Source organism: Excalfactoria chinensis, chromosome 1 (genome assembly GCF_039878825.1).
Source record: "Excalfactoria chinensis isolate bCotChi1 chromosome 1, bCotChi1.hap2, whole genome shotgun sequence".
Classification (NCBI taxonomy): domain Eukaryota; kingdom Metazoa; phylum Chordata; class Aves; order Galliformes; family Phasianidae; genus Excalfactoria; species Excalfactoria chinensis.
In genome coordinates this window covers 160,291,345-160,305,670 of record NC_092825.1, presented here as the reverse complement: position 1 = coordinate 160,305,670, position 14,326 = coordinate 160,291,345, and the positions used below count along the sequence as shown (strand labels likewise).

Genomic DNA, 14,326 nt, shown 5'->3' with positions numbered 1-14,326 from the left:
GGGAGAAGGTGGGCAGAGCAGGGGTGGGCAGCGAGGAGGCCGAGGTAGCGGAAGGAGGACGGCACGGGGGCCGCTCCCCTCAACACGCGGCTCCAAGGCCCGCGTCTGCCTGCAGAGCGCTGCCAGCCGCCATGGCCGCTCCCGCTGCGCTCCAGCAGCTGCGGGGGCTGAATGCGGCCAAGCGCTTCGAAGCGAGACTCAGCGGAGCGGGAGGAAGGAGCCGCGGCGAGGAGAAGCAAAAAGAAACTGCAGCCCGCACTGCCCGCTCCGCAGGTCCTGCCCATGCGCCGGGCGCACGGCTATAACGTCACATAGCAGTCTGAAGGCCCCTGTCCCATCTTGGTGGGCAACAACGGCGCCTGGACAAAATGGTAGAGCTGAGAGTCAGGCTCGAAGCTTTTCCACTCTCTCGGCGTCTATTCAAAACGCTGAGCCCTTCCACAGGGATTTTTTTGCCTTTTCTTCGCCCCACAACCGCTCGGCTGGGAGCAGGCACTATTTCGGGCAGCCCAATGTGAGGAGGTGTCCGCTCGTATCCCGACCCCTCAGGCCTGGGCGGGGCAGTCACGAGGCTGCCATGGCAACGCGGCCCGCCCTGCCACTATGGGGCGGAAGCGGGCGGTGGGGCCGCGGCTGGTGATGGCTGGTGCCCTGCTGGCGCTGCTCGGCCTCTTCTGGGGCTCGCAGGTGGGGAAGGGCCGGCTGTAGGGCTCGGGGTTTGCCTGCCTTTCTTCAGCCAGATGTGGGGAGAAGAAGCTCTCTCTCTCTCTCTTTTTTTTCTCCTTTTTTTTTCTCCTTTTTTTCTTTCTCCTTTGTCCGCCTCCTGCTCGCTCCTCTCCCTCTTTAGGGCTGTTAGATAGCAGTTTCTATTCACGACTTTGTAGCTGTTATGAGGTAAATGCGTAGCTTTTAAGAGAGTAATTGCTAATTGTGAAGAGACAGACCTTGCGCTCTTTGCTGTCAGGCTTCCTCCCTGCTCTGCTTCTCTGGGTGTTTCCTTTATGATATTCCGCTCTTGTGCTGTTCCCAACCCTGTTGGCTCAGGGTACCCCTATTGTAGCCAAGGCATTAACAGAAGAGGTGAAGGATGTTGGTCCCCAGAGACTGCCTCTTTGCTTCTTCAAGGCTCTGTCCTGTACTCACACTCTTCTCCCACCCCTCACCTGCAAAAATGCAACCAAGAAGCAGCAGCCCTTGTTATGTTTCAAACTGTATACATTGCGTTGAGCTTTGCTGTTCTTACAGTCCTAAGCTTCCTCATTTCTATGACATTTTCCTGCTTCATGTGCACTTTTTTTTCTTGCTGGCTTCTTTTTACTTTCCAGTTCCAGAGCTCCCCAACCCAAATGGCTTTGTTACCTCATCTGCAGATCATCAGAGCCGTAGCTGCAGACCTGCTTCTGTTTACCTCTCTAACCTGGATAATTCGAGTTGGATATTAGAAAAAACTCAGAAAAAGCATTTGAGCATTGGCACAGCCTGCCCAGGGAGGTGGTGGTCACCATCCCTGGAGGTGTTCAAGGACTCTGTGGATGTGGCACTGAGGGATGTGGTCAGTGGGTGTGGTGGGGATGTTGGACTGGATGACATTAGAGGTCTAACCGCTAACTGAGATGTGTTTTTGTATTTTCAGATGTTAAAAGCATTTGATTACTTCTATTCTTGGGAGGGAGATGGACAGCCACAGATGTACAAGTTGGACATAAGCTGGCCTAAAATTCCAGAGTACTTCAGTGGCCAAACATTTTGTGTTGCTGTTGATTCTCTTCATGGTTTGGTCTATGTGGGACAAGTGAGTGAGAATGCTAGTCTTCTCTTCATATTAACCTAGGGTATTTTTGCCTTCAAAATGTCTGCTTTCCATTAAAAATTGTGATGTTGTATGCATATGATAATTATTTTGTTACCCATTTGTGTGTCTGTATATATACTTATGATATATTCATTTTGCATGTATATAAACAGTTATAATTACATATATCTGCAAATATAAATATGCATGTACAATATGTATAATTTGTAGGTCGTGTAAAAGTATATGTTCTTTTGTATATTGAATATTTTGTAAATTTATATAAATATGAGGCTAAAGCATGTACGTAGGTTGCTCCGAAAGTAATACCTCCTGTTTACTTCCATAAAAAGAACAACACAAAGAGCAGAATAACACTACTTGATAGAGCAAATTCTTAGCTACAGAACACTATTTTTCAACACAGTCACCACCATGAGCTATGCATTGTCAACAGTGATGAGGAAGAGCCTACATGCTGTGCTTGGAAAAACCTGTACCAGCAAAGGTGACCATCTCCACTGCTGACATGCACTCACTGTGTTCACACCTACTCAGTGAGTATTGGTCTGGGTGCCATTTTTTTCTGCATGGAATAATTAAATGCCGCACCTTTAATTCAGATGCGCTTCCATGTCAGACACCATTCTGTCAAACCACCCCTCTGCCACCATCTGCTGCACAGCAACAAAATGTAATGCAGTATTGGTGGGAAGGTTCATCCTCCCCTGTCATACCACCAACATCCTGTCTGCCTTTTCATGTTGTAGGTCAACAGAATGAAGTGGGAGGCATTACTTTTGAATCCCGTGTACTTTCCAGTAATTTTAGTATAATAATTAAACCTGTAAAGTGTGTAAACTGAATATTGTATTAAAATTAGTGACAATGTAAGGATATTGATCAATTTTTAAAGCAGTTCTGGGAGCGTATGTTTGTGCTTTTTGAAAAAATAAGTATGGAATGTTTCTGGTGTGAACACATGATCTAACTTAACTGACTTACAGTAGCTTCTTTTCTAACTGCAGTGTAGAATATAGTTCTGTTGTAGGTGATCGTTCCCCTTACACTTCCAACCTCTGTCCCATGAAATCAAAACCACATGGTTACAGTAATTGGAATTCTGTTACACGTGTTATCCTGTGCCATGTATTTGCATCTTCAGATTCATGGCTAAAATGGTCTCTCGGTAGAAACTGCTGGGTTTTAATTATGAAACACAACATGAGTAGTTCATTACCATGAAGTTAACCAGTACAGTTAGTTTTTTTGTGCCTGTATAATGCTTACATTTTACTTGTGTATTTTTCATGAACAACTTAAAAACACAACTCAGAATGCAGGTGCTTGGCTGCTCCAAAAACTGATCTCTGTGTGATTTAAGTTGAAAGTCTAGAAAGATTGGCAGGTTTTACATGCTAAATTTAAATTCTTCTCTCTTCCCTTTTCTAGCTGGAAAAAAAAGAAAACTACCAGACAAGTGACCTTTGTGATTCATGAAACATTGCCAGAAATTATGAAGAGGAATTTTCAAAAGCCTTGTTACTTGGTTAATATGTTTTGTTAATAGATTTTTGTTGCCTTTTCAGAGGGGAGATTATATACCAAAGGTGCTTGTATTCTCAGAGGAAGGCTACTTTCTTTACTCCTGGAATGATACAGTTGAAATGCCTCATGGTATCTTTGTATTAAACACTGCAACAGATAGTTCAGTGTGGATCACAGATGTTGGATCAGGTAAGCAAAGTGGAGCTGTGGGAAGTTTTAAGCAGGGAAGAAAATACAAGTCATGTATAAATTACTTTAGACAGTGTATTTATTTAAATAAGGCTTTCAAATAACTCTGAAACAGATTTGTGTTCTTCTTGCCTTGAACAAATGACTCCAGTGCTGCATAAAATACTTTGAAGGTTCATGAGTAGTGCTGTGTGTCTGTTTGTATCTTCTACATTTAGCAAGCACTAATTTCTTTTTGGCAGGGGAGACAAATTAAGAGATAAAAATACCTTGTGTCTGTGAAGCTTTCTTTACCTAAGATTGGTGACCGTAATGTGATGGATGAGTACTGCTGTAGCCTGTGGATTCACTAACCCATAGTCATATTCTCACTGTAGAATTTCACTTGTTTTGATCACACTTTCAAACATCAGCTTTTCTTTTTAATCTTTGTAATCAGTTGTAATGCTTCTCATGTTGTTTGTTAAGATATTTTTTGCACTTCTTTTATTTTTTTTTAATATCTTTCTTCAGGGAAATATGGGCACACTGTGAAACAGTACAGCCCTTCTGGTAAACTTCTGCAGGTGTTGGGCACACCAGGTAACGCTGGTTCAAGTTTGAATCCCCTACAGTTTGATCAGCCAGCAGAGGTCTTTGTAGAGGAGAGTGGAGAGATGTATATTGTGGATGGAGATGGGGGGATGAATAACAGATTGCTCAAACTTTCCCAAGGTATGGAAAAATAATCTTTCTCAGCAGGTGGCAATTAAAACTTGGATTTCAAATAACAACTTGAGAATAGTATTAAGCTATTAAGGGGCTAGGCTGAGCTGCTGTTTAATATTAGTTTGAAGACTCCCTTTAGTAGAAACTAATCTCCTAATTATTGATGACAAGAAGCTGAGAGAGTTAATTTGTTCAGACTTCAGGAACAAAGGCTAAGGTAGGTTCTTATCCCTGTCTGCAGAGTACTAATGGGAGGGTATAGAGAAGGAGCTGCACATTTCTTGGATGTTCCCTGTGAAGAACGAGAAGCAACAAACAGAAGTTGCAAGAGAAGGGAATTCCAGTTTGATCTTGGTAGAGAAAGATTCATGATTGTGGTGACTGGTCAGTAGTTTTTCCAGAGAGCCTCTGCAGTCTCAGCCTGTGGAGATGCTCAGAATTTGATATCACCAACCTGACCTAACTCCAGGTTTTGATTTGTTATCGGGACAAGTTCTACTTTTAGAGACAGGTTGAGCCAGATGGTGTCTAGAGATGCTTTTATTCTGTGATTCTAATTAACTTACTCATATTCTCCAGCAGATGATCAGTGTTGGTTAGGGCAGTGAGTCAGGAGTCGCTGCCTGTCTGCAGTTGGGGAAAAATTGAGGTGTTACAGTTTCTCCTTTGCACAACACCATCCACTTCATAAAACAGTCAGGTGACATTTAACATGCAAAATAATAATTTATTAAAACTCAGAATAGACTCAAAACTGCCGGGTAACAAATATAGAACATGAATTTAGTAAACAAAGGAGTATGATCATCACTGAGCTGTTTCTGTATTTATTTTTAATACAGCGCTTAACAGAGCCTTGACTATGGCTCTTTGTGCACTAGAGGCTGCACTTCTGTAACCATGATGCTGAAAACATTAATTACAATCCAGTAATCATTGCAGTAGTTGCAGTATTTCTTAGTTTTACGTATCAGGAGTGATGTATTTTGTATTCTGGGTTTAGAAATGTCATCTTTTACAAATGACTAAAAATAACTTTGGGAATGACTTTAAGCTGAAGTTATTCTATTTATTTATTTACTTATTGCTTTTATTTTTTTGTGGTGCCTTCTGTTCAGATTATAAGGAGATATGGCTGAGTGGAGAAAATGGAACCGGTATTGGTCAGTTCAAGATCCCACACAGTGTGACAGTGGACCCTTTTGGACGGGTAAAGAACATAAATAAAAGGAGAATTTTTTTATGTATAATTGACTCTGATGCCAGATGAATTTGAACAGTGCAAGAAATTGTATTTGTTTTCCTTGACTTATGGTGCCTTACAGTTTTCAGTGTGATAGCAGTCATAAGCCAAAGTTTTATAGTGAGGATTCTACTGAGGTAAATATCTTCAATGTTGATTCAAGGGTCCTGACCAGTTGCTGTCTGTTGTTGCATGGATGTTGGCAATGTTTCTTATGCAGTTTCTAACAGGTTGCCATTGTGGGAGCATAGGAGAATTGGGTTCTGTAATAGATAACTTAAATTTCTTCAGGAGACTTCAGTTTCGTATTTGGAAATTCCAGATAAGTTTAAGAGAATGGTAAGACTCTGGCAAGGTTGTGAGCATCTGCCCTTTTTTTCATACACCTCAAGGCATTCGAGATTCTACTTCTTACTGATGTTAATCATAATCTTGTTTTTCCCTTGCTGTTCTCAATACTTTTAAGGGAAAATAAGATCACTTGGCTACATCTTCAGTCACTGTTTTCAGCCAGTTCCGTAGATGCTGTCTGAACCAGAATATGAAGTGATTATGAAAATAACTTGTCTTCCAAAACTGGGAGGATAGGAAGGAGAAGAGGAAAGATACAGCAACTTTGTGTTGAAGGGGAACATGAGTATATGTGGTCAAAGACAGCAATTATGGTGGACTGAGATCTTATTGCCAAAGTGGTGTTGGTCATCAGCTAAGATTAGAAATAATTGTCAATTCCTAAGAAATCTGAGAATGCTGTAGCAGTGTTTCATTTAAAAATAGCGATGAAGGATCCCAGGTAAACTTGTTTTTTTTCCTGCCTTTTGGGTCATGTCCCAGAAAAGTGATGAAGCTTACTTATCTGACAGACAAGTTGTCAACAGTTAAATGCTCGTGATAATAGAAAATGTGAGGCTTTCGGTGCAGCTGGCTATTGGTGTTGCTACCTTACAGTGTTTGTGAACTCAGTTAGCACAGGCTAAACAGAGATAAGCTCTACAAAACCAATGAGGCAAAATGTGCTGAGAATGTCATAGTACTGAAATTGCTCAATGTTTGTAGTAGTATTAACCATAGTAGTGTCTACAGATGCAGTCATTATGTGTCTGGATCATGATACTATTGCTGAAAAACAAATGTTTAGCAAGAGACAGACCAGTGTTTCTAGAATTTAATAGGTGTACATATGTTCTCACTGGAGGTATGACTGTATTACCACTAAGTCATGACTCTTGTCACAGCTACAGAAGTGAAGAGAGGCCCTTGATTTCTTTGCTTAAGTACTTTAAAAATGATTGCTGTATGTGGAGAGTTTGTTTGGAAGTCACACCTACTTATTCAGCTTTGAATGTGAAAGTATATTCTTCCTAAGTGTACTTCTTTTTTTACTTAAGGATACTTTGCTTATGCAAGAAATTGATGTGTTTAACTGGTTCTGTTTGTGAACAACCATGATTTTTGTTCTTAACAGGTATGGGTTGCAGACAGAGATAACAGAAGAATCCAGGTTTTTGATAAAGTGACAGGGGAATGGCTGGGGGCTTGGAGCAGCTGCTTTTCAGAAGATGGACCTTATTCTGTCAGGTATTGTCAAACAGTTCTATTAGAACTGTGCAATTACGTAAATAAAAGGTATACTCTGCTGAATGATAATGTTGATAGTGCCTGATGACAAGTAGTTAACCAGTTTAACTAATAGGAAGCTGGGCCTGATTGCATGCAGAGATGTACTCAGTTGTATCCTGGTACGATGGCAGAATTCTGGTAACAGGCCATGTGGATTAAAGTGCAAAAATGGGAAGTTCATTTTGAAGTTCTTGTATTTTCTTTGCTGTTGCAACTTTTACAGGAGGAAATATGACTATTTATGAGGGTGGGCAGTGATAGGACAAGGGGGAATGGTTTTAAACTGGGACAGGGGAGGTTTAGGTTAGATATTAGGAGGAAGTTTTTCACCCAGAGGTTGGAGATGCACTGGAACAGTTTGCCCAAGGAGGTTGTGGATGCCCCATTGTGTGAAAGACTGTCTTGAATGAATTTTCTGTAGTAATTTAGTCTGTCTTGGTGAGCAGCAATACATAAAGAGAGACTTTCAAGTTAATTCTTCTATAGCATTAGGTCTGTTGTAGCATTCAAAAACTTCATTATTTAAGCAGAGGTTTTATTTGTTTTAAAGCATGTAGTTGTGTTAATGTGAGATGTCACACAGAGTGTATCATTCTTTCTTTCACAGATTTACTGCCAATTACAAGTATCTGATTGTAGCTCACCTGAATATCAACCGTTTGTCGATCTTGGCAGCACCACCAGTTGGCGAAATTGGGGACTGTGTTATAGTCAGCACAATCCAGCTGGCAGATGAAACCAAACCACACCTTGTAGATGTAGACGTGAAGAGTGGAGCAATCTATATTGCAGAAATCGGAGCCCAACAAGTGCAAAGATTTGTACCCTTAAGTTGATGGTTTCCCACAACTACCGCAGCAGAAGCTGTATGACACGTAAGACCTGTGATCACATTTCCTTGAGTTTTCTGTAGCTTGTGTTTCCTTAGGCAAGCACAGAACACTGTGCTCAGAACTCTAGGGAGAAGAATGTTTTTGCTGCAGTTCTGGAGAAGTACTTGATTTTGAGCTGTTAATCATTTGAGTAATGCAATGATGGCTTTTCCTTTTGTTTCTGGAAAGAGGAAGATAAGTGTCTTTATTTCATAAAATCTTGTGAACGCTGAAAAATGTATTAATCAGTGTCTAAAGCTTCATGTTGGGGCTCACATACTTGGCTTGTGTGCACATCGTTAAATGAAGGCCAGAACTGATCTGAGGGAAGTATAAGAATGATTGGTTTTCTGCTAGTCAAATACCTCATTATAACATTTCTTCATGTTTTTTTGCCTGTTTGTTTTGCTTTTTGGTTGTTTTTTGTGCTGAAACTGCCCAGCTCTGAATACAGAGATGCATTATGGTGTTGAATAAGATGCTGCTGGATGCTTGTGTCTCTGCTGACACTGACGTCTGCCTTGAGCAGCTGATGATATCTGCTGTGAAATCCAAGTTTTCACTTTCAGCTGAAGCAGTCAAGCCTGTAATAGGCTCCAGTTAAAATGGCATCAGGCATGTCAAACTAAATTAAAAGTATGTGCACAGCAGCCAAATACTAATTCTTAACTATGTCTGTTCTTAATCTAATTTGATTTATTATCAGGATGAGTTTTCTGTTCAATGAGATTTCGCAGTGAAACATATTGGAGTTCAACTCATTTAAGTTGCTCGTGGTGAAGAAATCAGAATCTGCTAGGAAACTCTTAAACAGCATTAAGGGCCTGAGAGACATGATTCCCACCCGATGTTATTGAAGCTCAGTCAGTTAGCAGTTGTTTTGATTTGAGATATTTTTCTTCACCATTTTATATTCTGCACTTAGACTTTCACTGCCCCAAAGAAACAACTCCACTAATGCCTAGATTTTCTTCCCTTTGAGGGACTTCTTAACAGATGTCTCCAAACTCTGTTCTTGAAGGAAAACTGTGTGATTGTCTTATTTTTCTGAGTAGGATCACCAGTATAGTACATCTCTTTTCATTCCCAGTCCAGAGTGATTCCATTTTCTTTACACATTGCTATGAGAGTTTATGTTAGTCCACTTTACAGTATAGAGAGGAATGGGTACAAGGAGGGATTTGGAAAAAAGGCTTTGGCAGTCTTAGAGTGAGTCACCAAGTACCTCTCTAAGCCATGGTCCCACATTCCATGTTTATCTACTAGGTTTTCAAAACATTTGGGAAGATTGCTCCTGTTTCCACACAGTAGAATGTGTGGAACTAATTTAATGCTAATCTAATAAAGGTGATTCTTTTTTCTACTTCCTTGGGAAAGAATAAGGGATATGGGTTAATTCTGAAGTTATCCATGTTGATGAATGTCACTTAAAGCAAATGCATATTAATTAGGCAGGTTTCAGTCTAAGATCCCAACGTTTCTGGGTCAACAGATGGGAAAATTATCCAGAAAAGCCAGATTTGTATGTTTTCTTTGCAAAGCAATTCAGCTGAGAAGCTTGATGCCTTGATTTCAGCACTGAGATTAATGCACTACTTGGGCATCCCTGCCCATGGCAGGGGTTTGGAACAAGATGCTCTTTAAGGTCCCTTCCAACCCAAGCCATTCTCTGATTCTGTGATATAAATGCTTTGCAGTTGGCTGGATCAGCAATAATAAAGGCAGATCTATCCTGTCTGCCCTCGTGCCAGCCCTGGAGCTAGGACTTCAGCAAATATGATCCATCATTTGCATGGTATTGAATTTCAGCTAATGAGCAATGTTTATTAGCTGAAAAAGTAGCTCTTCCTCTCGACCTCAGCAGATAGATTCACATAGCTTTGAAGTGTGTTGTGTGGATTTTCTAACTAGGTCACCATTAGCTCAGGGATCTCTGCTCTTTGTGCAATTGAACTATTTTTCGCTTACAGAAGGTGAACTTATCTTTAAAGATATTAATATAATTAACTACATTTGAGCATATCTTGATGCTGTAAGGGGTCCAAGCACATTGATTCTTCCTCATCCCATCTCAACCTTATTTATATTCCATTTGAAGCAAAACTACAAGCTTTCTGGGAGCACTCTTCTGCATTCTGTGGAGGAGTCATGCACTTCTGGATGTTGACAAACAAGTTAGTTATGCACATTTCGGTTTGCTGTGTAGATGCTTTTATGTGGGCTTTTGCAGCACCTAGAAATGGGGAGGATTCATCCCATTTTGTCTGAATTGACTGAGATGGGCCACGGTGCCAAAATAAACCTTACCTTTGGGGATTGGGTGTGTGTGATAAGAAGGGATGTAAATAGCATGAGATTCTCAGACTCCTTTTTCATTTTGGTGTCCGTAGCCAAACTACAAAAATGATATATGCACTTTCTTATTCTGTGAGGGTCTTCTTATGTATCATCTTGAAACTGATCTCTGAAAAATTGCATAATAGGATAATCTGGTAAAATAAATTGCAAATTTACCACTGTGAAAGTTTGGGGCTCTTTATTTCTCTATTAATGTCAGTACATTTCATTGCAGTGGATTACTCAACTCCGCTAAATATGGGATCCCCAGCACTTGAATGTTGATATGAGAAATAATTAGAATCCTTACTAAAATGGAATCTAAAATTTCCTGTTGTGTTTATACATTACTGTTCCAGCAGGCCAGCTTTTTCATGCTTGTAAGGTGGAATGATACAAAGATGGTAACAAAGATGGTAACATATATTCAAAAGATTATTTATGAGGAAAAACTCACCCATCTGGATGCCTTCACTGGGAAATGCTGAGGCAATCTCCACCAGGGAGCAATCTTCAAGAGATGCTGCCTCAGTGGTGGTCAGCCCTTAAATGAGGTCTAGAGGAGGTGGAGTCAAGCTCCACCCCTTCCGGGAGCACAGCTGAATTACCCTCAGCTGTGCTCCCACCACTGACCCAACACTTGCCTCAGCTGATTAATCAGAGGTTCAGGCTGTGATTACCAATTTCCCACACACATGCTCTAACTCATGTACTTTAAAAAAACAAAAAAGCACACAAATGTCTTCCAGATGTGTTCATTTGAGTAATTAGCAAAACAGGATGGTGACTTATACAAGTGCAAAGCATTAAAAAAAAATGTATACTCTTTTTATTCTAACAGGGAAATAAAATTAACAAAATACTTCATAATATTCATGATTGATAATTAAGAATATTAATAATATTTTCATTAAATTCAGTAGTGATGCACTGGAACAGGTTGCCCAAGGAAGTTGTGAATGCCCCATCCTTGGAAGCATTCAAGGCCAGGCTGGATGTGGCTCTGGGCAGCCTGGTCTGGTGGTTGGTGACCCTGCACATAGCAGGGGGGTTGAAACTGGATGATCATTGTGGTTCTTTTCAATCCAGGCCATTCCATGATAATATCGGGAGCAATGGAGCAAACCATTTAGGTTCAGAAGAACAAGAGGGATGGAAATACTTGCACAAGAAGAAAAATACCGTACTAGTGTTATCTAGGCAAGGAAGAAAACATAATTGCTAGAAGCCAGGAAAATCTAGTTTTAGTTGAATGGTGGCAATTTTTAAGTGTGAGGAAAATATCAGTGCAGTATCAAAGTAAAGGAAATGAGAATAAACCATCTCTTGATGGTTGGAACCTTGGGAACTTTTTGTTTGTTTGATTTGAAGCTTCCCTGCTGCTAGGGTAAGTACCTGAGTTGTTAACTGGATGGCATTCCCAGAAGCTAAGATTAGGTAGACTGATCTTTGTCTCTTCTAAGACTCTAAGATGTGTTAATACTGTTAATCATAATTGTTTCTCAGCGATGCTAACCAGACCTTTTTTTTCTTTCCTGTTCCAATCAGCAATTGATTTAACCTTAATCTGTCTGGTCAAAACAAGAGAAGCCTGGATCACATTTGTGCCACACATGATCAGTTCAGTGAGGCTAAACTAATCTATCTCAATAAGAGCTGGAAGGGAAGGTTCATAGGGATGTATGTGGGTCTCCTTATTACTCTGAGTTCACTGCCTGAAAGTGGTTATTAACCTTTCTGTGAAGCATTAAGCAGTTATCTAAGTTGACACATCCTTTCTCCACGATTTGTAAGGTGGGAAGCCCTCTCAAGTGTTCTCTGAGCGAGATGTGGGAGGGTTTGCTATGACTGAAGTTGCTTAAATGAAACGTAAGAGGGCACCAGACCCCTGCTGATGTTTGGCATACTCTGCGTAACCCCATCCTAGCGAATGTAAACAGCTGATAAATTCTAAACATTCGGAGTAAGTCAACAAACATAACGAATTATGGAAGATTTCCTTTCTCTTTTTCAAAAGACTGCTTTAAACATAAGCAGATAATTGTATTAGTCATTCTGGCTTATTAATACTGGATTTATGTCCATCTTATATTTATTTCCATTATTTTTCCTAGAAAAAGAGAGTGTCCAGAGACTACATTGTATGGTGAACTGATTATTCCTTACTCCTGATGCACTGCTTCAGAAACATAATAATTTATAATAGTATAACTGTAGCAGCATAATTATACTGAGAACAGTGCCAGTATATTTCCCTGCAGAGATGACCCCAAGTGAGATTAGAGTTAAGCTTCCTAGAGCTGATTCACCAATTTCATTCTGCCCCTCCTTTCTCAGCCTTTGTTTAAAACCCTGCTATGATTTGGTATTATTATTTTACTCTACATTTTTTGTGTTTGCATCTGCAAGAACTGTGTTTGCCAGTGGTTAGCATCAAAAAGTTACAACACAGGCTTCCTATGAGATGAATGTTTCCAAATACATGAACTTTTCAGGGTTTATAGAGCATTGAAGTCCTATTCTTAATATGAAATCTGAAGATAGATAGGAGCATATTAATTTATGCATGCAGGATGATTTGTTACTGCATTAGAGCCAATGTAACACTGATACATATGAGATATGAATCAAATTGATACGCTTTCTCATAAGAGCGTGTTCAGAGGCCAAGGAATCTGGGGATGGTCATGTAACTGGATGTGCAAAACAGAGTTGATGTAACTTTGCCAGTTACATCAGGAATAAGCCTACTTAATTCTGAGTTGTAATGTGTGTCTGTCCTCCCATCACTGTTGCTACCACAAGCACTAAAGCATCTCTCATAGCTCCTCATCCAGATGCCTCTTAAACACTGCCAGGGACAGCGTTTCCACCACCTCCCTGGGCAGCCATCCCAGTGCCTGACCACTCTCTGAGTGGTCTCTTCCTATGTCTAATCTAAACCTCTTCTGGTACAACTTGTGGCCATTTCCTCAGGTCCTGTTTGTTGCCTGGCAGAAGAGGCCAAGCCCCTCCTCATCACAATCTCCCTTCAGGAAGTTGTAGAGTGCAATGAGGTCTCCCCTGAGCCTCCTCTTCTCACACTAAACAATCCCAGCTCCCTGAGCTGCTCCTCATAAGACTTGTGCTCCAGACCCCTCACCAGTTTTGTTGCTCTTCTCTGGACACATTCCAGAACTCTGATGTCTTTCTTGTAGTGAGGAGCCCAAAACTGAATGTAGTATTCGAGATGTGGCCTCACCAGAGCTGAGTACAGGGGGATGATTTCCTCTCTGCTCCTGCTGGCCACACTATTTCTGTCAGCTCCTGTTCAGCCAAGCATCAACCAACACCCCCAGGTCCCTTTCCTCCTCACAGTCATCTAGCCACTCAGCCCCAAGCCTGTAGCGCTGCATGGGGTTATTGTGGCCAAAGTGCAGGACCTGGCACTTGGCCCTGTTGAACCTCATCCCATTAACCTCTGCCCAGAGATCCAGCTTATCCAGATCCCTCTGAAGGGCCTCCCTACCCTCCAGCATATCCACACTACCTCCTCAAAGGATGATCTTGCTAATACAGTCTGCCTGGATTTTCAAAAGGCTTTCAGCTGTGTTTCATGCTGTGTCCATAAAGGAATTGTGTGAAATAGGAAAGAAGCAATAATAATGCATAAATAAAAGATTTTTTAAAAAAGCATATTGAAAACTACTTCTGCGCTGCTCAATATATTGGTAAATGTTTTGGAAATAGACTTGAGAATTTGGGGGCAGAACTTAGTGACACAATCAAACCATTCAAGCTAGTTAAAACAAAAGCTGCAAAGAGCTGCAGGAGTATATAATGAGATTGAATTGATGAGTCAATAAAATTGCACATGAAATATAACATTGATAAGCATGAAGTCTGGTACCATTGGTAAATAATAATTTAAAAAGTCTAAATTTCTGTCTACTACAACAGATTTGATATGCATATTGCCTATACATATTGCCATCTAGGAGATGTTTCCAGGCTGACAAAGAAAGGTTCAATGGAAAC

General features: G+C 40.7%; 1 protein-coding gene across 1 annotated transcript; it reads left to right on the top strand.

The window, feature by feature from the left end:
• Positions 1-131: 131 nt before the first annotated feature.
• On the top strand, positions 132-10,493 carry NHLRC3 (NHL repeat containing 3). The gene is given in 10 exon segments (XM_072361376.1): positions 132-207; positions 210-328; positions 330-440; positions 442-687; positions 1,634-1,792; positions 3,382-3,529; positions 4,043-4,243; positions 5,356-5,447; positions 6,946-7,058; positions 7,708-10,493. Coding segments are annotated over 10 exon segments (1,494 nt in total). The 3' UTR covers positions 7,937-10,493.
• The last annotated feature ends 3,833 nt before the right edge of the window (positions 10,494-14,326 follow it).